Raw genomic sequence first — 26,837 nt, 5'->3', positions numbered from 1 at the left:
CTCATGGCAGTCCTGAGCTCCACGCAAGGCTCTTCCCTATCCTACCATGAAGAAACACCATACCCCTGTGATTTGTGCTACAAGATGCTTTTATTGTTCCACATCACATGACTATCATGTGACCTCTTTAAACACTAGGACACATGCTTACCAGATACCTGCTGGTGCTGGGCTGGTCCACAAGGGGAGCATTGCTGTAGTTCTTGTTTCTTTAACTGCCATCATGTGATCCTCAGTAGTGCTACAACGAGCTTGACACTGCTTCTATTTATTTAGCTTTAAATTATAAAAAGGCCTATACAGGAGCTGTAAGAGCCTTGCAAGTTAACTAATATTACAACAGGCAGCATTAGAAACACACACACACACAAACAAATAAGCCAGCCTACTACACAAAGCCCCTTTCTGTCCCACTTGGTTCCAGAAACACACCCAATCCTTTACTAAAACCCTATCAATGGGTTTTTTGCATCATGCTTGGAAGACCACCAAATCTGGGCTATTTCAGAATATAACCTCTTCCATGTCTAGAATGAAGGGAATCCAGACCAAGTACCTTTGCCAACTGTGCCCATGCCAAGTGTGGCACAGGAGGAGAGGCATACTGTTGCATTGGCAGGCCCCAGGCTCTCTTACAACTTTCAGGGTCATAACCAAATTTAAACTCCACTGGGAGATCCAGGTCTCCACCAATCCCCTAGTTCTACTTCAGTCCCACTGAGCATCCCCCTGTCTAATCAGCAAGCTCTCAACCACACACTGGTACCTCAGAGCTTCACAACCCACTGCCACATTTAGGCCAGCTCTTCCAATTCAGGGATCCTTCAGGTTTGAGGGTAACCTATTTCTAATCCCCACCCCCAAATTCAGCAAATTTCTCCCTCCAATTACTGACCCATCATCTCATATGTCTTCCCCAATCCCTCAGCAATACCCTACTGCCAGCATAGTAGACCCAGGCCAAGGAAACTTGTGTCTTTTTCCAGGTCAGCAACTTCCTCACGTCTCCAACACACCATGTCTCCCACATATCTCACCCTGGTGCTCAGTAGCAATAATATTGCTAAGGGTGGGCAAGTGGAGCGCCAGCCTGGGGCACCAGAGCGGACACAATATTACTGCCACTGCTGACCCAGCCACCATGCTTGCCCAAGGCATGAAAAACTCTGTTACACCCCTGCTTGGTAAAAAGGCTGTCTCTGCTTCTCTAGTTGGACTGGGCTGGCTTGGCAAATTGTGGGGAATAAGCAGGTATAATAACATCAAAATCATCTAAGAATAGCAATGTCCAGTTGTCTGATTGATTGGTACAATGTGAGTGAGTATTCTCTATGGCTGTCTCAAGGCACGTAGGTCCAGTAAATGCCTGTGCATATAAAATAGCAAGGAAAATCAGTAGCAGCATCAGCTTGTTTTGTCTCACTTCCTTCCCCCACCTCATATAAAAGGTAAAATTTCACTTTCTCCCTTCTCCTGACTCATGTCCCATTTGCCACATTTTGCAGTCTGTTTTCCAGCTGCTAGATATATCATCCCAGTCATATTCAATGCAATTGTGCACACATACAGCAATGGCAGAATAATATATTTGGGACCAAGCTTTCAAAGGGCTCACCCCAGCCTTCATTTGTCTGCCTGCTCTTCAAATGTTTGAATGCCTCTCATGTGAGAAGGGATACCTCCATGTGCAGCTAGCAGTGCCTATGCTAACATCAGTGATAAAATAGGTTTGGCTCGTGGTAAAAAGTGGGCCTGCCTAACCAGCTGCTTCTGTTTTAAAAATAAAGCTCTCTGTATTCCTTACAATTATGAAAGCTTTATTAACTGAATGAGTCCTGCACCGCTTCTCTTTGAAACATAAGGAAGTTCACTTTGGGCTCACATGTCAGCTCTTCCCCAGCAATAAAGTCTCAAACACCCCTCACTGTTTGACATTGCATTGCTCCGCGTAGCACCATTTCAAACACAGTCCCTTAAAGCTGCTGCACTTCAAGCAGGATGTTGAAAACCTTCCAATGAAGACCAACCTTTTTCTCTTACTTGGCAGTAATTGCACCTCCTTTTATGTATCCTGTATCCCTCTAGAAATGCATACCCACATTTTATTTTCCTTCTGCACTGCAGCTGCAGGTTGAAATAAATGCTAGAGGAATTTTTTTAACATGTTTTCGTAGTTTCTGTCTGACAATTTCTAAGTTAAGTTGGTTTCTTTCTTTCTGTAAAGGCTTCGGAATAGTTTTTGTACTTCATATACCGCATGCAGGCAGCCAAGGATATTTGGTACAGAAAGCATGGTGATAGCTATAAGGAATATTTCCATACACAGTAACTGAATTGCAAATAGGGTGCACCTAAGTAACTAATCAGTACAAGTGCAATCAGTTGTCCAATTTACAGGTACAGGTGTAGTACATTTGTAGATGTATAATTGCACACATGCTTACACAAGACATAGCATCCTCCTACTAAAACCAAATAAGATACAATTTAGATAAAATTGGTATATGCATTAATTTGGCTAGCATTTGAAAAGTAGCAGCACTCTAAGGATTCAAAATATTATTTTTTCATTTGAAATGCAGATTGCTGAGATAAATTCCCAACTGACATCAAATACTTTGGCTATTAGGTAAGGCAATTCTCCCTTCCTCAGCTGTTACTGACAGAATACTTTAAAGTGGACACTGAAGACCAATATCCATTATTCATAAGAGAAATATGTCACTATTCCCTTGCATCTCCCTTACATAAATGTCCTTTGTATGTTCTCTAGAATTTATCCAGTGACACATTAACCTGTTCAAGTAAGGCTAATAAGTACACTTATACCTCCTGATGAGCAATGTACATCCATTATATCCAACACCTATTGCTCAGAGTGAACCATCTCCTGATCTAAACTAACTTAAAATGCCAAAATTATCCCTTCTTAACTTCAGACTGTTATACCTGGATTATGACCCCTACACTTTCTTTGCACTTTTCTTGCAGCACATTTAGGCCATGAAGCTGGCTTTGTTAGCACAGTGATGTTTTGTTGGCTTTTGGAATCCTCAATTTTGGGGATATATAAGGCAAGAAATAAAATATTACTAGAGACCTTGTAGCCTCTATTAAACAGTGCAACTGAGAAGAACCCCGGGGGATTGCTCTCATTTGAGGCTGAAACCAAACTGGTTTGGGGCTGAAACTGTGCAGTTTATGTAACATAGGTATAAAGTGATGTCTAGACTGAAGATACTTGATAAGCAAGCAGCCACATTCTGTCTTAGTTGGCAGTGATCCAACCACAAGATGACAAGGGCAAGGATAACTGACAACTTCTGTACCTGGAAAAAACAATGCGGTGTTAAGCACATACATTCAAATATAATAATCTTAGCAACTGCTGCTACCAGGATACCTCACAACAGCAGGGACTCCAGAGGATCTCTGGCAAATGATCCTGTGAAATAAACAGCAGACACATTCCCACAGTGGTGAGAAAGAGATGTAAACTCTGGCATATCCCCCATTTCATTAACAGTCAAAATGATGAGTCTATTTGGGCCCTCAGCATGCACTTCTATTAAGTACTGTGTAAATTGCTAACCTGGGTCAGAAGAGTGGTGGTATGGCAACATAAAACTGGGTGTTACCCAGACTAAGGGACACTGCAACCACGACATCCTTACTAAGTATCTTAAAGAGCCCATAAACTCATTGGCAGGAAGGACTGACAGAAGAGATCTCTATATTCCCCTTAGGAAAGAGGCCTCAGGGTTGACAAGCAATTGCTTCAGGGGCTATCAACATTAAAGGAAGGGACCCTGCCTGCCTTGCTATGTTCAGAGGGAATGCTGCCTCATGAGCATGGCGTTGAATTTAGCCTAACAGTTCTAAGAGAGTCCCTTCATGACTCAGATCTTAATTCATGGCCAAGATCATCAGCTAACATGACCAGTGTCAAGACCGAAAATTAAGATTGTTGTTGTGGTCAAGGAGATCAGAGAACTGAAGATGTGACTTGCATTGCTCCAGTCTAACTTTCTGTACGTTGCTTCACAAACACAAAATATAATAACTGGAGAGCTGGTTGAAGCTAAAGACAGCTTCTTGATTCCTTTAAGGCAGGAGTGGGCAATTATTTCGACTGGAGGGCCACTTACCAAGTTTTGGCAAGCTGTCAAGGGCCATATGCCCTGCCCCCTGGTCGCTATCTTGGGACCAGAAATCCTGCCCCCTAACCTCTGACCTTTGCCACCAAAAAGTTCCTCCTTTTGCCCCCGGATGTACTCCTTTTGGCAAGGGGGTTTGCCATCTTGAAACCAGAAAAATACCAAATTATAGTCTAAAAATCAAATATCTACTACAGTATTCATTAATTTGATTTAAAAAAAAATATTTTGTAATGATTTGTGTTTGTGTAGTGTACATAGAAGTGATTGTATAATAGCTTAAGATGAAGCCTCATTCTTGTATATTGTGGGGGGAGGGTAGGGGGTATGGGTGGGTATAGGTTTGTAGGGTGTGGTGGAGGGTGTGCAAGGGAGGTTGTGGGGGTGGATAGGTTGGGGTGTGGGTGTGTATGGGGCCTGGGGGTATGTGGGTGTGTATGTGGGGTGGGGGAGCATGTGGGTGGGTATGGGGTTTGTGGGAGGTTGTGAATGTATGAGGGGGAGGGTGGCTGGGGAGGGTTGTGGCATGTGTGGACAAGAAGGGTGGCTGCAGTGTGCAAGGGGGTTGGGGTGTGCGTGGGGGTTGTGGGTGCCCACAGTCCCTGCCACCAGCAACAGTATGAGGCCGTGAGGCCTTGGGGTGCTCACAGCCCGCGGCAGGCAGAGCCCCTCCCAGCCTGGACTCAGCACTCCTGGTGCCCCACCCTGGGCCCCTACTGGCCATGGCTCCAGGGCACCAGCATGGGCCCATGCTCCCACCTACTGCTACTACCATTTCCCCGCTTTCCCATCCACTGCGGCTGCCACTTCTCCTCACCCCCCTGCCTGCCTGCTGGTCACTCCAGCACCACATGGTTCCAAGCTGTATTGCTAGGACCGCAGGATGCAGTAGGAGCTGGCCCAGCCCTGAAGACTGAGGCAATCGCTGGTGGTCCTCCCCTTCCTTCCCCACCTTTCTGGAGGGAAAAAGGCAGGGAACAGCCACAGGTTCTCAGGCCAGAAGCCTTTGCTAGGCAGAGGCTTCCGGTTTGGGGTGGGGGTAGGACCTTGCTGCTGCAGCTGCTGGGTCCTGCCTTCCCTTAGGTTCTGCTGCCACCTCCCCCTGGGTCCTGCTGTTGCTGGCACCTTGTCATCTTTGACAGGCAGTCAAGGGCAGATAATAATTAATTTTTTTGAATTTTTTAGGGGCTCCGCAGGCCAGACAGAATGGCCTGGTGGGCCGAACTGCCCCACAGGCCATATTTCGCCTGCCCCTGCTTTAAGAGCATTGGGTGTCTTTTCCTTCCAAAGAGATATACTGACAATTAGCTCAAACAATTGCTAGCATGCCTTCATTGGTATTCACCAGGCAGGATAGGCAGGGCTCACCCATGAGCATATAAACAGCACTGCATCTAACAGCCCTGCAGAGATTTTCCACCTGGTCTCACCAGTGCTTTTTGGCTAATCCAGATGCTCAGTCCATATTCCAAAATAAATCCTCCAAGTGAGAAACATTCAATTAATTCTGTAACCAGTTGTGAACTTGGATATTGGTGACTGTCTGGGAACTAAGTAGGCTTAGCTATAGTGGGTGGTGAAAAAATGCTAGGCTGTACATCAGCTTTCCGAAAGAAATAGCGGAATGGAAACCCCATTACTTGGTGATTTAAAATATCACATTAGAACACATTGGAGGGAATAATTCCATGTAGAAGGAGATTATAGATGATTTAACAGAGAGTCTTTTCCATATCACAGGTCCGCCTCTGTATTTTATTCTACATCTCTAGAACTTTAACTTTGCCAAAATTACTATTTCTCTTAAGCAAGCAGTATGTAAATATGCTGGATAGGCCTCTCCCAGTGTAGAGGCAGAGAACTAGTGCTGCTCACCTACCTGTCACACAGGCTGTGTGCATGCTCTATGGGGTCCCAGGGAACTCTCTGTCTTTAGTAAGTCAGTCTGAGATGTAAGTTTATGCAGGCTGGGGAAGAAATTAAAAGGGACCACAACCTGATGCATCTCTGAATGGGAGCTCTCTGCTTTGTAAAGGTATGTCAGAGTCGCTCTTTACCTTAGTTAAGTCTAGACCACATCCACAGTATGTCTCAGATGGGCAGCCCCTAAATATACCCTGCCCAAAAGTGTAGCTAAAGGTGCCAGCCCTAGCCACTGAGGTTGAGGCAGGGGCTCCAATAATATCAGTTGCTACATTGTTGGCTTGCCAGCAGTGCAGCTACTACCCAGGGTGCAAAAGTGCCCAGGTCCGTCTCTGGCCCTACCTACCCACTCCCCCAAAATCTGGAAGTGTAGCAGTGAAGACATTTCAGGGGCATCCCCATCAGCTGCTTTCAAAAAAACAACCTCCCTCCCCAAAATCTTACTCTTAATGAAGGGGATTGTACTTTGAAGATCACTAGAGCTAAATATTTCAATGACATTTTTACATGTAAAGTAGCCATTGGAGATGAACAAATCAATGTTCATTTCCATCTGCATTAGTCTGAATACTTTTAGGAATTTGTTTTGTCAGTGTTTTCCCTACTTGTATGGGAATATTTTAACAAAGACATATTCATAAGAATGGGACATATCAAGGGCCAGATTCTGATATTTATAGAAAAGTAGGGCTGGAAGGGGCCTCCAGAGGTCATCTAGTGACCAACCCCCCTGCTCAAGACAGGATCATCCCTACCCAAACCTTCCCATCCAAGTGCTTGGCTAACCTATTTCTAAAACTACACAACTCCATGGCACAACTACAAGGTTCATTTCCCAAATAAGCACTAAGAGCACCCAGACCTGCCACAAGAAAGAAGGGGGAGGAGGTTATTGTGTCACTGCTGCAAGTGTTGTTAAAATACACTTGAGAAATTCAAGAAAGAGGACTGTGCTCAACCGTGTACACCCAAGTACAAAGGAAGAGAAAAATCCCCACAATCCATCTTGACCCTGACCAAGGAGTAAAATTGGCTTTGATCCTGCCTTGATGAAATCAACGGTAGTTGTTCCATTGACTTCAGCAGGTGCCAGATCAAGCCCATATAGTGCCTTATGCGGTGAGTTGTCACATTCATTTCAGTGGGACCATTTGAGTAGGAAAATGCTATTGACCATGATAAGGCAGGCAAAATTTGGTTGAAAGGGAATATGCAAATACATTTTTGAATAGTGAATTTTAAATGTTCTTGCCATGAGCATTAACACATGAAATTTGATTTCATTGAGAAAAAGCAGCTACCATATACTTACTTGGTCTATACCTTGAATAGGGAAGAGTGAGCACTTGAACTAACCTACTTGTAAATGAACTGCAGACCAAGAATTAATCACAGAAAGTCATCCAAGAGTAATGTCAAAACAATTTTTAAAAAATCACGTGATCTACTCATAGGCAGTGGATGCACAGAAAGACATACTCCATTCAGGTAATTACTAATTAGTCACAACCTGGACTATGCATATGCATAAAATGAATGCCTCTAAGCTCTCCTTAGAAACACTATTCCATCCAGTCTGTTTAAAATTACAGGTACATCCCTGCAAAAATCACACCATAGACTTGCAGAAGTACATTTTCAAAAACAAGTACATTACATGCCAAAAACAAATGATAATTTTCAGACTGTCTTCTTTATTGAGGTTCTTGCAAGTGTCTGCCACGTGTGCGTTTGGAATGGAAGCCCCAAGATCTGTTGCTCTCCAGAACACGTAGTAGCTGCTAGTATAATCATGTCTTTGAAAACAAGTATAGTAGTATAATCATGTCTTTTGAGTCTTGTTGGATATCCTGAGTGGTAGCATCATGAGGCTAGTGTTAAGTAGTTAGAGTGGTTTCTTCAGCTGTTTATGTTACCGAAGTAGCACAGCTGAGTTTCAACACCATCAAAACCTGTATTGCGAGCATTATATGAACCTATATGAGCTAGTATAAGAGACAAATGCAGGGTACATATACATTTCTGTTTATATTAGGGTTATTTATAGAGAGCAATTCAGATTATTTGTCCCATCTGTTACGTATATCCTCTGCATAATTTATGACTGCAGGTGATGGACTGGGCATTCTAATAGTATAATCAGATACTGCTCCTGAGTTACAACCATGTGTTAATCATATTTATGCAACTCTCATGCTAGTAAGGTTCCCAGCAGATATGCAGTCACATTCTGACCCCTTGTATGACATTTGTTGCAAAGTCTCTGCTTTTGTCATTGTTAAGGCTTCAGAGAAACAGCTGCATAGCATTGCATTAACCCATGAAAACTATTAGTGAACCAATAAGCCACAGTTCTGGATTTTTACTTTAGTTCTTTGTTATTTAACAGCAAAAGAGCAGCAGTCTTCAATTAAAAAAACAAACAAAAACCCAGCATCAATTCATGGTTTATAAATAGTTAAAATGCAGCTGCAGTTTCTGATGGAAAGAGACACTTGCTCACCTTTAATTTCCACATAAGTCGAAAGTCTCCAGTAAAGCCGTTGTGAGTTGAGGGCATTCACCTTTTCTGAGCAGCCACTTACCTCCTTGTGGTGTTGGGATAAGCTTAAGAAGACCTGTACACTAAACTGAGGGAGGTGTTTACGTGAGCTATTTGAACCTGCTTCCCTCTAGAGGTTGTATATTGTCTTTGGAGTTAGGGTTAGAGACTGAAGGTATAAAACAGCCAAAGAGAGCCACCATGAAGGAAGCCTATGGATGACAGCAGATAGTTAGGGGTATAGTGTGTACCTGTTCACTATAGCTATTGAGAAGCACAGTAGGTTTGCTGTGATGCATTAGAAAGGTTCTCACCAATAGCTCAAATATCTCCATCCATGAGGCAGTATTTATTAAATGGTGACACTGATGCCACTGACAGGAGGGTTCAGTGCCTTTTAAGGTGCAGCTCTGTGATAGGGTACAAAGAATATTTTCTCAGGGCTAGAAAATACTAGAATCCGGTATTAAATATTCACTAACCATTAACCACTAACAGATATTCACTGATTTAAAGCAGAAAGAAAAACAAATGACTGTGCTTTCATCTGAATCTTTAAAAATGTCGGTCCCAAAGGCATCAACTGAAAAAAAAAAAAGAGAGAAAGAAAGAAATCCTTTAATAATGGCCTTTTAGCAGCCCTTGTCTACACCCATTTTAATAATCTTTTGTCTTAAGGAGGTCTGAGCCTTTTTATACGGTTTAAGGGGAAGGCTGGTATGTCACAATTTGCCAAGCCTTGCTGTTTGGCTTTGGCTTTTTTCTTTCCATGTTTATGCACCAGCAGCAATACTGTTATCAGGACACTTTTCCTGGGAACAATACTTGTTATTTAGCTGTCGTTCCTGGATGAGTAGTGGGTTGGAGTGGATTGGAATGAAATAAAAGGCTCCTTATTCTTGTAACCACTCTACTGAAAGAAAGTTAATAATTTAAAGACTCAAGATACCTCTGGCTTGGCCAACTGCAACATGCCCAGATCTTGTAATCCTCCAGACAGGGATATGCTGGTGTGATTTTTGGGAGATAACATATAGTAGTCTTACAATCTCCAACTGGCTCCTTAATGGCATAGATAACCAGGCATAGTTTAATAGCCCCAAGCTGGCTCTAGGATTGGGAAGCTTATGTAGCTCTCCCATCAGAGTTGCAGATCCTGGGGATTAATATCACATTCTAAATTATTCTGCAACCAAGTTAAATTTGTTGGCAACAACAGTAAAGATGTGATAGCCACACTATCAACTGTAAAACCCAGGGTGAGATCTGCAGTGGTATGGAAAAAATGTTAGTTTGCAGACTGAGATCTTGCCATTTTTCCTTGTTGTGTCCTTACAGATATTTATGTTAACATCAGGCTTTTCTGCATCAACAGCATGAAAATTCTTCTGTCATTCTTCTGTCTTAACCTATAATATCATACTACAGCAGTGGTTTCATCCTCATTCAGATTCAGGACTCAAGACACCTCATGGAAAATGCCAGCTCTGGGTTTTCATTTGTTTTATGGGTACAGAAACTGTAAACACCGCAACAGGTTAAGAGTGCTTTTAACACTACAGATTCCTATTTGAGATCTCTGAGTTTATCTTGTGAATCTTGTTTGCATACCTAACAGTGCTAACATTGTGTGGCCCCCTCAGCACTCATGAAAGGATCTGAAGGCATCCCAGGGTGTCACAGCCCCGTGCTTGAGAATCACTGTACACGTTCAGATTCAAGATACTATTTGGCATTTTTCTGTAGTCTTCACATTCTACCTGCTAAACCCAGCTTATAGCTCAAATCCTGTATTTGTATATTTGATTAATGTAGTAGGAGTTTACTAATGAAATCAAAGATAAGAGACTGAAATGATCTATTACAGCACCCAGTGCTTCCCTGTGATATGCAAGTTTGTGCTGCATGGTGTACTTCTGTGGCTATTTAAATGTCTCAACCACCAAGATTCCATAACTCCCAGTACTTATCGGAGACTATGCCACAATCAGATAGCTCTCTTCATTAGGAAAGATCTCCTTATATTTAGCTAAGTTTTCATGCATTTCATCCCATTGCTACATTCATGTTCATGAACCACTCCATCTGTGGGAAAAGAACTTTTCCTCTACTTACAGAGTTAACATGCCTTACTTGCTAGATATTATTCATAAAAGTGAAAAACACAAGTGTGAAGTGCTACAGTGAACAAGAGCAAGAATCACCAAGGAATGCAAAAATATTATATAGGCTGTATGATCCCACAAGGTGCTCAAATTTACAAAACCAAGCCCCAAAAAATGAAAACAAAAGGGGATACTTTTAAATCCTCTCATCTTAACTTCTAGTTTTTCCCAAGTATGTCATTTTAACTGACCTGATTCCTTCTTACTGGGCTATATGAACAATCATTCTAGAGGTTTTTTTGAAAAGATAATTTCTTTTCAAACCAGTAAGAAATATATTTAATGTAGTTTCTTTTGTTACCTCTTCTATAACAACCTCAACCTGTATTTTCCAAATGTATTCTATTTTCTTATATGCTGCACCCAACAATAGAAAATTCTCAGACAGAAATGGAAGATGGAAGGTTGTATTATAGTTCAGTATGATACTGGTTTATAGTACAATATAAAAATAATTTCTTCCATTTATTTATCTTTTTCTCTCTAAATGGAGACAGATTTCCTTATTTCCAATTTGTTTTTATCTTAAATTTAAACTTTGTCACCTACATATAGAGAACAAACCCACGTACTGGATAACTGATTCAAGAAAAAGGAAACTTATAAATACATACACATAGACACAAAAAATGACAACACTACTTTACCACTTTTATCTTTTATTGTGGAACTGAATTTGTTTCCTTTACATCAAATATCCTCAATGGAAGAGGGGATATTGCACACAAATATCATAAAAGCACTACATATTACTTTCACTGGAAACTAATTTTCTACATTAGATATGACTGGATAGAATAGAAGTGATGCAGGAGTATAAGACATAATACCATACACAGCTGCAGACTGACACAAACACCATTCAGAACAAGAGAGAGGAGTGTGTGAGGTGCTTCTCAGCCAGCAACAAGACTGTTAACTTTCCAGAGTTTGGAAGATATATGGCTGCATGCAAATGTGTAAAAGCGTACTGTACTTCATAATTGTTTTTTCCCTGTTGCAATTACAGCCCAGTCTTGAATGGCTAGCTCCGGTCAGCAGGAGCTCCTAGCTAGTTTAATGCAGAGAAGCGGCTTTTTTTTTTCTTTTAAATATTTTTATGCTGCCTTTTTATTTTGTTATTTAATTTTTTGTAAAGTCACAAGAAACAGATTTTTTTTTAAAATAGCAAACATTTTTAACCAGGTGACTAATATAATTGCATCCAAAGAAATGCTTGTCCCTAGATTGCTTTTAGTGTTTTGTTCAATTATTAAGTGAAAAGATGAAAGCTTACAGTTTCTTTCAAGTGTAAACATTGTATTTCTCCTTTTCTAATAAATCCAGACCAACAAAAATTACCATTTCTCTCAAAATGTCATCACTGAGCAAGAACCTGTGGTGACAGATGTATAAGAGAGGCATATGACAGAAAGGCCAAAAATGCACAGTAGTAGCTTTTTGAGGCTGAATTTCTTGTGGTGGGAAGGGTTGAAAATTCCATTAACAAATCGATTTGTTCTTAGCACATGAGTATTGGATGGTTCCTAATATACGTTATTGTAGACAGTTAAAAAAAACATTCATATACACAGCCTGCTCCATTCAACACAGTAGGTAAAGTAGAAAAAAAAATTAGGAGTGGAAGATGGAGTGAAAAGTAGGAATCAATACAGTCAGTCCCACCACAAGACTTTATTTAAGAAAGCATGCAAGAGAGGATCTGGTCGAGTCTGGGAATGGGATGTGATCTCAAACGTCAATTCTTTGTTGAATTTCTTCAGCAGTATAGTACTACTGTAAAGATCATGGTTTGGGGATGCTATCATGGGTAATACCATCATTAAGCAGAGTGTTCTTTACACTCAAATATTGAATCTTTATCATTAGAATAACCAGTATCAAACCATGCTCCTAGAAATCTGTGCTGATCAACAGCACTCACCATTAATGTACATGGTACATTTTGATGACTGTTACTAAACTAATTGTGTATGACTGTGACTAGCACAATTAGATTAGTTTCACAGGCAGGAAAGGCATTAAGGGCAAGAGGAGCTTAATTGAGAAGTTAGTATTTGTGTGACACCCAGGCTTGGTAGCTTGGAAGAGTGGATGAAGTAACTATTACCATGGCTCCTAGGAAATAATGTCTGCCAATATACAACAACTGGACTGGGTTTCTTAATATTCCTGTAGCAACAAAAAAACCACATACAGTTTAAGATTGGCTGTAATCTGGTGGGTTTTGTTGTTGTTTTTTTAAAATAAAACCAGTATTTGAGCCATCACGAACTTACTTGGGGAGTTGGAGATTTAAGGCTTGCTTCTGATTTCATTTGCACTACAGTTATATTCCTGTAACTCCCTTGATTTCAGTGAAGTTATTCTAATTCATACTGGTGTTAGTTTTAGGACTATTGCTCATTGTTAAATAGATTTTCTACCAAAGGGGAGGCACAAACCATTCATAATCTTGACAGGAAGTCTGGGGGAAATTGCTCCCACCCACCCAAAAAGTTTGAAATCTTACCCTACATAATAGAGTAGACAAAGCAGAAGGAATTGCTGTAGAGACAATACAACTAATTCTGCCAAATATTTTGCCTTGAGACTACATATTACAAAATAAATGTTTAGTAAATGAGTATGAGCTCAGCAAACACCACTTGTTTTCACAATCCATTTCCCTCTGTCTTTTGTACCACAATCAGTTATTTTTTAGGATTTAAAATGTAGAACAATAAATAAAATAGCATTGCTAGAGACATCTAACAAAAATAAAATATTAAAACAAAAAGCCTCAACATTTGACAAACAATAATTCACAGTTTTAAAGGGGCTCCAGAGGCCCAAATTTAAAGGGCTCTGAAGTAGTAATGAAAACATCATAAAATTAGCAGTGCAAACATACACCTAATCAAACAAAAATAAACTAACCATGTTAACATTTAAAATAAATTATAAGTAAAGAAAGTAAAGTGAGGTCACAGTTCACTACTTAGTGGAACTCAAAGCCTGCTCTAAAGGTGAATTGTACAGACCAGTACAAATCTCCATTTATGAGGCCTTTATCTTATTGAAATTCTGATGCCCAAACCTGTTAAAATGTAACAATAATTTCTTTAGGGGTAAAGCCTCTGACAGAATAATTCAAACATTCCTAAATAGTGGAACTGATGTGTATGGTGTTCCTTTGGAAGTGATTTGTAGATACTGGGAACATGAAAAAAAAGCTTGACTTGTTTCAGCCTATCATTGCTTATTCCATCTTTTTTACTTATCTGGAAATTGAAAATCTAGGCTTCTAAAGAGTAGTCAATTAGCATTTCAAATCCCATTTTTGTGATCACTGAAAGATTAATTTTATGGATTCCCCCCCCAAAAATTCTTGGCAGTTAAGTATTTTCAATAAATGTTACTACAATATCATACTTCATTCTCACCAGAACCTTAAACAACATTATGCATTTATCTTACAAAACTACTAAAAAAAATTCCCATCAGCTGAATTTTTTTTCTTCGCATTTTCCTGTAAATGAAAACTTTTTGTTAAAAAGGCATCTATTAAAAGTTCACGCAGAGTTAAAAAAAATTCTTCTGTACATTTGTTCCCATACTCACTCTTAAATTAACAAATAAAATAATGTCAGACAAAGGAAGGTAAAATACTGTACAAACTTGCAGAGAACCTTTTTCAACATCCTGTGTGTTTCACTAAGTTTTGCATTTCTGATACTGGACACCACTTCAATCTTGCTTCTACAGTACAAAAGAAGCTTTCAAAAAATGTCTGTCTCGTTTTGTTCAGCTGTCCAGGTGCACCAATGAAGTGTTCAGCTAACATACATAATTCATAGCACCAAGCCATTTGACCAATCAGATAGGCTCCTAGTACCACACAAGCACACACACACTTCTTTACTGGTGTAACTATAATCCTACACAGATGTTTTATAAACTTGCTGTCTCACATTAAAAAATAAGTGCATTGAGTTTCTTTGTACATTCAAGTCACTTTCTAAGGCAAATTGTCTACCATGTATATGTACTCCCAACTGCTTTGGTATTTTGCATCAGTTAATTAACTGTTGATGTGGGTGTTTATTCATGCAGATTTGTCAATTCTGAGTGCACTAAGTGGAATTTCACTGGGAGCATGCCTTAGACCAGTATGTTTGCATGTTAAAAGAAAAGTTTTAGAGTTCTGAATGGGGTTCAAACTACTTGCATATTTATTCTGTGAGAAATATGTCAGTATGCAGAGTTCAAATTAACCTAGATAACGGCTTAATGAGTGCTTAGGTCTTATATCCCTCCAAAGCCACATTCCATTTCTTTTCCTACTAATTTAATTTTGTAAATCAGACCCCCTTTGCGATAGCTCAGACTGATACAAATGTAAAACTTTCCTTTCACGTGAGAGCGTAAGCAGACTGCAGTAAGCGATACATCTATTGCCATAAGACTAATGTAGACCTAATTATTTATTACCTTCTCCTCCTACCCCTCTCTCTCTTTCTCTCTCTCTGTGTTTCTATCGAGGGCAAATGCCTCTACCTGGCAGAAGTCAGTTGGGTTTGCTAGTGCATGGTTTCCAAACGTTCAGCGGAGATGAAGCTGGATCTGTAACTTTGCAGTAATTTGAACCCTATTGTGGGAATACTGTTATTTCCCTTAGCAATCAGCAAAGACTGAAAAATGTTAGTGACTTGCATCACCATGACACAGTATAGCATTTGGCAGGTATATAGTTCAGCGGTTGAATTAGATGGGTTGAATTTTTAGAAAAGGCATTTTCAAATTGAAGAATTTCTGGATACAAAGTTTAATGTTGTGACGCATGGCCTTGTTTTTACAGTTCAATCTTGCATGCGGGGAAAGATTCATCTTGCATAACAACAGTGCTGCTGCTTGCCAAAACCATGATGTTAAGATCCTGCTGTTTTTCATGGGTCTCTTGATACCATTCCCTCATCACTTCTGAATCATGGGTTGGGATTAAAGTCACCTATGATATAGAACAGGAAAACAGTTAGCTGTCTTAGTCTGAAGTAAGGCAAAAGGTAGGGCAGGGTGGCATCTCAGGGCGCCTGCAGCACATCTGAGCGGACTGGAGCATGCTACTTAGCACACTCCAGCCAGTCTTCACATCTCGTGTTTCAGCATCCCCACACTTAAAAATGGCCGTGGGTGTGGTTGTTCAATGAGCTTTAGTTACAGCCCCCCCGCCAACGTTTTGAAGTGTGAGGACATTGATATACAAGACGCTGCAGGTGCTTTAATTAGAGCAGCTCTCAGAGCCACTGTAACTGAAGTGCCACTCCCCTCACACTCCCAGAGCATGTGTAAAAAAGCCCTCAGAGACTAAGTAACTCAGATTTTGTAAGCAATAGCCTACTTCATCAGATGCTCTGACAAATTATGATGATGCTAAAATGAACATCTGACCAAGCAGGTTACCTACAAAAGTTTATGCCTCTGTGAACCAGTTAGTCCACCCTGCCCTACCTTCTACAATACAAAATAGGAATTGAATGTTTATTATATGAACCATTATGGCAAATTTGAAAAAAGGACAATTTTCTTGTTTATTAATGTAGGAAATCTTGCAGCATTGAAGTGATAGTAGCTCCTCAAATACACCTTTTATATGCACGTAACACCAGAAATTGTTCCTAATAAATGAAAAATATCAAGTGTTAAGATGAACAAATTCTATTTTGAGCAAGAGATACGAGAACCCATAGAGTATAGCATAATACTAGACAGCAAATGGATTTTAATTAACCCAGTTTGCACATTGTCCGTTTCATGATTCATCTACTAACACAAACCCCAGTCAATTACGTATCTCCTGTGTTTGTGCATACACACAGTTTGTAGCGTCGGATTTCTGAATGGATAAAATATTAGTGGTACTGTTGGGGTGATTCTGTAGCCACAATGGTCCAGGAATTATGAAAGAAGCAAAGATTGTTGTGAGTGATATCTTTTATTAAACCAACTGCAGATTTAGAAAATTATTTGAATGGACAATGTTGCATTGAATCCTCTTCTAGTTAAAAGTATTATGAATGTAGTGCATTTGAAAGCTTGTCTAAGTCTATCTAAATCAGGGAGTTGGGCCAATAGAAAATATTACTGTGATCTTAATCTTTAAACTTAGTTGTCTATGTACTTGGCTCTTTTTTAGTTACTCAGATTAGTTGAACTGCCCAGGACTCCTTTTGTATCATAAATATTCAAGCCTCAGACAACTTCCATTGCTTGCATGACTTGGCAAACCATCTAAGCAAGTACTTTCTATCTGGCCTATAGGTTGTGAAGTTTCCAAAAGCTAAGCCTGTATGTCACTCTCCTTAAAAGTTTTATGAGACAGTATTCAAATATCATTACAAGAAGAGACCCCCTAACTAGCACTCTTCACAAATTTTCAGGTAAGTGGCTTCTCGTGGTCCGTATGGCTGCTCTTCAAAAGGATTTGAATTTGCAAGGAGAAATACTATAAAACAGCTTACCTGCATGTTACCTTCCCATTGAGCCTTGCCCTCCAGCAGGGAGTCCAGAACTGCCCTGCTGGGTTCTTCGGCAGTAGGATCATTCCCACTCACCACGTAGTAGGATGACCTCACCCTCTTGAAAAACTCGACATCAACATTCTTGTTATTGCTGTGATTGGGGATATACACCAGGTCCAAATACACTGGAGGTCCTGGAGGCACAGCTATAGATTTTGCTGGTTTACTATTGCCAGAGCCTTTAAAAAATAAGCATAAAAGCTTTTTGTCACTTCTTAGTGAAAACACACTTATTGGCTACCATTATAATTGTAGAGGTGACATTTCTCTTTGTGATGCATTTCTCTTTGTGATGCATTGATAACCATCATGTAGCTGCTGCTGTCTTTCAATGACTCTGAAGCACTCATGTCATTATCCTATTTCAGCTAACATCATGTTCCAGCATGTTTATATCCCAAATATATGTTTAGGGGAAGAAAAAGAAGAGAATAAGCTTAACTGGTTGCATAGTACAATAGGAATTCACTAGTAAGTCTAGTCAGTAATTTGCCAAATTTAAGCAACAATATGAATGTTCATGTAAGGATCTGATTACTGCATTATCATTCAATGAATATGGATAATTTTCCCCAGTCCAAGGTACTGCATTTCCTGTGGGCATGACAGTAACACAAATTTGACACTCTGCCCATTAAAAGTATTTTAAAATACTTAAAACTGTATCAGCTAAAATATTAGTGTGGTAATTCAAGGGCAAATCCAGCTCCATGCAAGCTGTCACAGTTACTACAAGGTAACCATATGCATGGGCAATTTCAGTGGCTCTCATATAATAATATACAGGAAGCCATGGAGGTCTGGAAACAGCGTTAGAACTCTTAGGGGCATTAGGGGTAAAAAGCATCACCTCAGTAAAAGTAAGGATAGCTAGTAAGGCACAAACAGCTGAGGATATGCTGGGTGTATTTCAAGGTTGCTGCAGGAGCTATATCAGTGGATCTATGAAGACTAAAGGGAGAGAGGACCTGGGAGCACAATGAAACCTTGTACAGTGTCACCCAAGGGAACCAGCAAAATTGACTTCAAATTAGAGATAGCCTTTAAAAACATCTGCGCTAAATTGCAGTAGTAAACTCATTGGGTTATTTTCAAGGAATGAATTAAGAATAGGGACTGATTTTTAGTGTAGATGATCTCAAAGATTACAGCATTTCAATGAGGGTTAAGCTTTTTAGAAAGTGTGCTACATATTAGCCCCACACACTCCCCATGTACAGATCCCATCCCCTTCCCCTACCCAATTGGTTGCTCTGCTTTCTGTTTCCTGCCCTACCCAATCTGTTTTCTCCTCCCTGCCCATTACTCCCTGCCTGATTTGCTGCTCTGTATTCCGCTGCCTTATCTGCTGCTGTGCTGCCTGGCCCCTCCCTGGTCTGCCATGTGCCACACACAGAGGCTACCCATACTGAACATGGAGAATGGAGGGATGATACCATAAAGAATGAAAACATGAAAACTAAAGGAAATTTTAATCAGGCCCAACTTTATACCTCTCTGAATTGTAAAAGAAAGAGGGCTAAACTGATACGTACACTTGCAATTCTGCCTTGGCATACAACATAAAAATATAGTATCCCACTTCAAAGTTCACATGCACAAATGTGCTGAAACAACTAAGCATCTAATTACTTATGTGCACAAAGCTTTGAAATTAGAAATCAGCTGCAGTATAGAAGAGACCCTTTACGCACCTGTCTAAACAAAGGCATATGCAAACATCCAGTCTGTGGTTCATCAAACACAGCTGCATATGGATTAAGCACAGGTAGTTAAAGCCATATATTGAGAGAAACTCCTTTTTGCTATTGAATTTTAAGTAATATATGTCGTTCACCTTAAAAGAAGGCTTAACCTCTTGATATTCAGATACAAATACTATAAAAAGAAACTGCATTTGCTGTGCATTAGCTCATGGCATGAGCAGACAATCAGAACTTAATCAGTAACTAAATTCAGATGTTCACCAAATGCATGCTCTCCTCAGCAAGATACAAAGAAGATAGTTAATGTTTGGTAAAATGGCCTGGGCACAACATTCTCAGAGATGCGCTGAAGTTTAAGGTCAGAAGGGACCTCTGTATTAATTCAGGAGACTGGACAGGCACCTTGCTGGGGTCACCTGACCCCAGTTGTCTTCCCTGCTTGGTGCAGGGGGATGGACCTGATGATCGTCCGAGGTCCCTTCCCGCCTTACAATCTATGAATCTATTCTGAATAATGCAGGGCACAGAACTTCATTGAATAGTTCCTGCTTCAGGTCCAATACTTATGGTTGAAATAAGGCATATATTTTAGAAAAACTTCCAGTCTTGATTTAGTGATGGAAAATCTACCACAGCCTTTATTAAAATTATTCCAATGGTTAATTAATGTCATTGTTAAAAATGTGTGGCTTTTCCTAATCTGAATTTGTCTAGCTTTAACTTCCAGCCATTCAGTCTTATACTTTTGCTGCCAGACCAGTGGCCAATAACCCTTTCAAGCCATGGGCTGTAACAACCCAGGTCTTGGTCAATATGGGCTGAGGGGCTTTGGCAGTACAATAGCAGGGAAGGAGATTCTGGGCCAGGCCTGTGCCAAGGCTGGGCAGTAGGGAGCTGTGCTGGGGCCAGGTGGCTAGAATCTGAGCCTCTGCCACAGCCAGGGTAGGGAGAAGTGGAAGCTGCATGAGTGTAGCTCTCAGCTCTCTGGCCCTGGTGCAGCTACTCAGCACTTGGCCTCAGTGCAGCTTCTCAGCGCTTCCCCCGCTGTCGCCGGAACACTGCCAAACCCTCCAGCTCTGCAGGTCAAATCCAGCGGTTCCATTGGCTGGAACCAGCTCACAGGCTGTATGTTGCTGACCCCTGCGGTATACCCTTATCTTTGTTAAACTGCTTCAAATTTCAGCTCCCAATGCTAGTACTTCGATTGAGTCACTCATTAACCTTCCCTTCGATAAGAGTCCTCGAGTCTCTCATTGTAAGGCATGTTACAATTTTTTAAATTTGTATGGTTCTTATTTGAACTCTCTCAAAGTTAACAGCATCTTCTTGAAGTGTGGACACTATAGCTGTGCCAAATATTACAGTGATGGCTGTTCATTTCATACTCTTGTGCCATAATCAAGTATAGCTTCAGTGCTACTGCAGACATGGCAGAAAGTTTTGTCCCTAAACATATTTATCACAAGGCAGAAGGATTGGGGAAATTAAATATACCATGAACTACATCTTACAGCAAACAAGAACATGAGTACTAGGAGGCAAGGGGCAGCAGACAGCATACATAGGAGGAAGCTATGGATAGAAGAGAGTTGGCCTGCTAGGAATATAACCTAGCCATGCTGCTTCTAGATAGGCAGAGCAAGAATGGTGAAAGGGCTCTACTGCCTCTTTCTCCTATCTAGCAACACAGGGCAGTATTAGCCTAAAAAAGCAGAATCTCCTTATTTAGGGTGGGGGAGAAGAAGAAAAGTCTTTTTATTAAAAATAAACCCAGTCTTACTGCCACTTCTCCTTTGCTGCCAAATTTCCAGACCTAGCCCAGGGGTTGGATAACATGGCCCCTCATGGTAGGTCACCTACAGGGTCAGGCTGGCGTGCAGCGTTAGGCCAGCATGCAGAATTGCACCTGCAGTCGACCAACCCCATTTATCGATCCCTTGCTGGATATGGACCGCAGATGAACCCCTGGCCACTCATGTGGGCCAGAGGGTTGGGTGCCTACCACTGTGATAAACCATTTGAAATTTATTTTTTTAATTTAATCAAGCAACAACAAATAGAGGTTTATTGTGTTTGCTTATCCAGCAAGAGTAAATTACTTACTCCTTGAAACAAAACTAATGAAATGCAACATATAATAGGTTGATTGATATCTGAATTAAGAAAATAATAATGTGTCTATATAAAGCTATTCACATTTTTAACTGCAATATTTTTTTTTGTATTGACAACTGAAAACCACAGTATTTTATTTCAGTATCTGTAGGAAACAGTGGATTACAGAGATCCTTGATTCTACCAGACCCTCCCTGTAAGCCCTGCAGGCAACTGTGACTTTTCAGACATTTACCCCGTACATATATTTTAGTATTTCTTTAAATGCACAGGAACTTATCAAATGATTTTATCTTTCTACGTACTGAGACAATCACTGAGCTATGATTGCAGCCATATTACACCGACATTTCCTTAGATAATTACCAGTATTCTGAATACCATTTTGATTTAGCAATTTTGATTCGTATAGATCTAATCCAAAAAACAGTAAAAGCTGAGAAACATCTTATTTCCTACTGTACTCGTATAGCTCAAACCAACTAAGAGCATTTCTTGGTCACTGTTTAGAATAGATTACTATGTTTAGATTTTATTTATAATGAATAATCTTATTGCAAAAATGTAATTGTAATATTTTTAACTGGGCAGACAACTAACAAATCGAATGATTAATTATTGTATTCTTTTTATTTAATATATTTCCTCTAATTATTTGATTTCTGAGCAATTAACACCCCTAAACTATTATTATTATTATTATTATTTTCCCAAATATTAAAAGAGTCAATTCAGATAATTTTATTAGCTTATATGTGTTTTTTCTACTAACGGCATTTATGGAAGATACTGATTTGTCCCAAGCACATGTCATGAGCCAGACTGTCTGCTGAATGATGCCAAGTCAAATTTGACTCTGTTGCACCTGCTGAGAATCTGGCTCCACTCCTCCTGATTCACATAGCTTACCTGCAGTTACAGACTTTGCTGACTTGGATGTTGTAGAATTTGTTGCATTCTTGGCCTCCTTATCTTTTTCCTCAACACGAGATTTCACTTCTGGAGTAGAGATATTTTTTGCTGATTTTTCCACAGACTCCTTCTTTTTTGGAGAAGCTGTTTTGGAAACTTTGTCCAAAGACTCCTTTATGGCTGGTTTTGGTGAAGCCACCTGCTTTGATTTGCCATCACTTTTTTTGGAAGGAGAGGAAGACTTGGTCTTAGTACCCTGCTTTTTAGTTTTTGCTTTTTCTTTCATATCCTTCTTCAAAGGTTTGCCCAAGTTTTGATCAACAGGCAAAGCTTCTGGGTCTACCATTGAGACATCTGGGTGTCTGGGTGAGGGACTACGGTCTTGCATTGGGACTGGCAGAGGGTCAATATGTTTGTATGTAATGGTTTTATCTGTTGGAATAGTTTCTGATTCATCTTCTGAGTCAATGTTAGCATCTGCAGTGATGGAAGGGCATTCTTCAGTCTCTGGGGGAACATCTGAATCAGTCTGAGATGGAGCAGACTCACTTACAGAGGTGGGAGGTGTTTCATCACACTGGCGTGCTTGCTGCTTTCCTCCTGAAGGTGGCTGGGCTCCCCCTGACTGAGTTAATGGCTTTTCTTGTTCTTGAGACTGCTCTTCACTTGCAAACCACTCCAAGGGATTTGGGTTGATAAACGAGGGTGAAAGTTCAGTTTTGGGATGCTTATATTCACAGGAGGACACTAGGCATAAATCAACATCTTGACGAATTTCTGCAACAGGTGACTTCTCTACAGCAAAGTGTGTGTCTGTCTCATAGGAATAAGTAGTAGCTTCAGGTGACCTGGTGGTTTTCCCACTTGTCTCATAAGAGTAGCTAATGACCTCAGGTGACCTAGGAGCTTTCCCACTTGTCTCATAGGAGTCATCCATGACTTCAGGTGATCTAGTGGTTTTCCCAGTTATTTCATAGGAATAATCTGAGGCTTCTGGTGACCTGGTAGTTTTCCCTGTTGATGTATAGGAGTAGCTAATAGCCTCAGGTGACCTAGTAGTTTCCCCAGTGGTCTTGTAGGAATAACTCATTTCCTCTGATGATCTAGTAGTTTTCTCTGTTGTTCCATAAGAATAACCCAGGACTTCAGGTGACTTGGTGATTTTCTCAGTTATCCCAAAGGAGTAATCCATGGCTTTAGGTGACTTGGGTTTCCCAGCTGTCTCATAGGAGTAATCCATGGCTTCAGGTGACCTGGTGTCTCTCTCTGTTGTCTCATAGGAGTAATCTACAGTTTCAGGTGACCTACTGGTTTTCCCTGTTGTCTCATAAGAGTAGCCAATAGCCTCAGGTGACCTGGTGGTTTCCCTACTAACCCCATAAGACGAATAACTAACATCTTCTGGTGATCTACTAATTTTCTCTGTTGTCTCATACGAATAACTAAGAGATTCAGGTGACCTGGTGGTTTTCTCAGTTGTTCCGTAGGAGTAACTAATAACCTCAGGTGACCTGGTGATTTTCTCTGTATCTTCTTTTTCTGGGGTGGGTAAAGGCTCTGGACTATGCTTCGTTAGAGAGTCTTGTATTGTGTCAGCCTGGTAGCCAAACACTTTATCTGCAGATACATGCAGTGAAAGGGATGGTGAGTGGCTAGCAGCAGCTGTTTCTTTAATTGCAGGAGGTGAATCTGTAGCAGCAGCTGTTTCTTTAATTGCAGGAGGGGAATGGGAAAAACTGGGAGAGTATAAAGGAGAAGATTCTCTTGGAGTCAATGGAGATATGTCAGACTTTGGTGACAACTTTTCTCCAAGGCTCTGCATTTTTTCTGAGGTAAACGAATGCAGTGGCATATCTTTAGGTAGCATGACACCAGACAGAGATTCCTCTTGCAGTGGAGAAGTTACTTGTGAAGGGGTATGTGCTGATGAAGTTGAGGGTGAAGCCTCTATTTGAGAAACTGAAATAATCTCTGAAAGATCCTTTTCTTGAGAATACGATGTTTGCTCTACAGGTGATATCTTATGTCCAAAAGCAGGCTCCTGTATATCTGAAGGGCTATAATCTACTTCAGTGGGTCCATTTTCAGATATGTGGTGTATACTAGTACCTACTGCAGGATAGTCAGGAGACTGTCTGCTAAAGTCCATTGCTAGTGACTGCTCTGGAGACTCCTGACCATATTCTACAGACATGGTAGACTGTTCAGGAGATCTGTGTTCTTGCACTGGTGTTCTGGATTTCGCTGTTTTAGGTGAAAAATCTGGTGGAGAAATGGACATGGGTCTTGGACACTCTTCCTTAGATGGAGACATTTCTGTTTCCTGAAAAGTTGTTGGTGTTTGCACAACTGATACAGAAAGAGAGTCATCAACTTCAGTAGAATGTGGTGATCCAACCTCCGCATGTAAAGAAGGAGATACATCATCAGTAGTTGGTTCTGGGAATGAACTAGTAGCAACAGATGCTGTGGAAACTGAAGCAACACCCTCTATGTGAGAATATGTATCTTCTGCTACAACTTCATCAACAGGAGTTGCAGATTTGTCAGAGACTGTACCTTCAGAAATTGACATTTTGGTGTCTTCTTTTAAAGATCCAAACTGACTAATATCTATTTGTGTAGGAGACACATCTCCTGCTAACTTCTTTTCATCCAAAATCAGTGAAGACTGAGAACTGGTAACTTCAATATCCTCTGTTTTTGTTTCTAAACCAGCTTCTTCAGTTGGCATGAACTCCATACTTTTTTCATCTTGTTTTTGTTGGAAAAGCCCCATAGAGGTTTCTTCAGAAACTGGGCTTATCTGAACAGAAGATGATTCTTTTTCACTTTTCTCCTCAGAAGGACTCTCAAGCTCTCTGACAGCAGACTTCACATCAGCACTCAAAAATGTATCGTATGAAGACTCTGAACCTATCAATGGTGGACTTCTTAGAGGAGAGAGAACTTTTTCAATAGGCGATTCTGAGTCAGGCACAGGCTCATCCATAGGACTTATTCTGGGTTTTGAGGACTCATCTTTGGCTTCACTAAACTCAAAGCTAACTGGAGCTTCTGCTGCCTTTTCAATAAGGTCAGAAGGAAGCTGGCTGGTTTTTTCATCAGTGGGAGATTGATAATAAGGCGTGTGGCCAGCACTACCAGCAGCAGACTGTGAAGGAGACACTACTTCCAGTGTTTTATCCTCAGGGCTTGCACAATGCTCTTCCATAATTTCTTGAGGTTTGTCAGGCAATGCAGTGAGAGTAGCAGGTTCAGTTGATGATTTAATCTCATTGGGAGTTAGAGAAAAATTCACACTCCGTTCACTTAGTGGTGTTTTGGCAACTGGTGATGGAGGGGACAGGCTCTCAACTGGACTCTTAGCTGGGGCATGCTTTTCATCATGATCTTCTGGAAAGCTATCTCTGACTTCTAATTTAGCAGTGCTTTGGATTTCACTTTCTCTTTGACGGTAAATTTCTTGGAAGGAAGATTTGCAGAATCTATCTTCCTCTAAGGAAGAAGGTGGTGAGATGGTAGAAGCTGAAGCATTATAATCTTTACCATCTGTGGCTTCTGTTTTTGATCCTTCAGACAATCCATTGAAAGCATCAGGAAGTGGAGAGAGTTTAGGTCTGGAATATTCTTGAGAGTAGAGTGTTGTCTCATACTTAGTTATGTTTATGTATTCTTGAGAAGGCGATTCACTTTCCTCGTTGTTCGTTTCATCACTCATGACATCCCTAGGTGTTGACATTTCATCCATTGGAGTTGGCTCACTAGATATTTCAATGGTAGACTGAGTATAACCTGAAGTAGCAGTGAATTCCTCAGGTTGGTCTTCTCTGTTTTCTTCATCAGAAACAGTTGTTTCACTTTCTGAACCACCAGGTAAAGTCTCATCATGGATAGAAGTTGCTGGTTCAACAGCTGGTGACTGAGGCTCAGAGCGTTTAGTTGGTGTTATTATGAGTAGGCCATATTTATCTTCTACTTCACCAGCCTCTGCAGCTTTGTCTACTACAGCCATAACATAATCTTCTTCAGCCTCTATCTTTTCAGTTTCCTCTTCATCTCTAATATTTTTTATTTTTATTTCCCCTTCAACTTCCTCTTCAGTTCCTTCAGTTTCTGCCTTTTCAACTGCAATTTCTTCAGGTTGCTCCTCCCCTGCCTCAGATCCAATCTTTTCTACATGCTTCTCTTCTTTAGCTTTAGCATGTTCATCTGCTTTAGTCATTATTTTTTCTTCAGTCTCTCCTATTTCTCGTGCTTCCGCTATATCCTTTTTTGTGATGCCCAGGGGTGCTTTTTCTTCCTCTTGTTCCTCAGCCTCCTCAGTTTCTGCCTTTTCTTCAAAGTCACCTGCTTCAGATGATTCTTCAAAACCCGTTCCTTCATCTTCAAACTTTTCATTGTCCTCAACCCTGTGCTTTTCTGTTGCATCCAGCTCTTCTGGTGTCTGTTCGCATTCACCCTCAGCTTCAGTGGTGGTTATGCCTTCATCAGGAGATTCAACAGGCCCTTCAATATCTATTTTTTCTTTCTGGACTTCATATGCTTCCTTCTGTTCTGTTTCAGCTAGTTTTTCTTTATCATCTATTAGTTCTACTTGAGGCTTTGCTTCTTTTACTGTTTCTATCTCTTCAGCCTTCAATTCTTCAAAATCCTTTGTTAAATCTTCTGGTGAAGACATAAGGGATCTTTCTGCTTCAAGTTCTTTTCCACTAACTGCTATTTCAGCAGCTGCTACTGCTGCTACTGTTGTGGCA

General features: G+C 40.5%; 1 protein-coding gene across 1 annotated transcript in view; it reads right to left on the bottom strand.

Annotated features, from left to right (window-relative positions):
* Positions 1-14,292: 14,292 nt before the first annotated feature.
* MAP1B (microtubule associated protein 1B) overlaps positions 14,293-26,837 on the bottom strand; it is a 98,855-nt gene continuing 86,310 nt past the window's right edge. Inside the window, exons 4-7 of the mRNA XM_025205671.1 lie at position 26,837; positions 22,078-26,792; positions 17,288-17,526; positions 14,293-15,777 (exon numbers count right to left, since the gene is read on the bottom strand). The exon at position 26,837 is cut by the window's right edge and continues 1,945 nt beyond it. Of these exons, the coding sequence (XP_025061456.1) occupies positions 15,622-15,777; positions 17,288-17,526; positions 22,078-26,792; position 26,837 (5,111 nt within the window). The 3' untranslated portion in view covers positions 14,293-15,621. The remainder of the gene's footprint in view (positions 15,778-17,287; positions 17,527-22,077; positions 26,793-26,836) is intronic.

The sequence above is a fragment of the Alligator sinensis genome, unplaced genomic scaffold, assembly GCF_000455745.1.
Source record: "Alligator sinensis unplaced genomic scaffold, ASM45574v1 scaffold274_1, whole genome shotgun sequence".
NCBI lineage: Eukaryota > Metazoa > Chordata > Crocodylia > Alligatoridae > Alligator > Alligator sinensis.
This window is presented reverse-complemented; position numbering and strand designations above follow the sequence as displayed.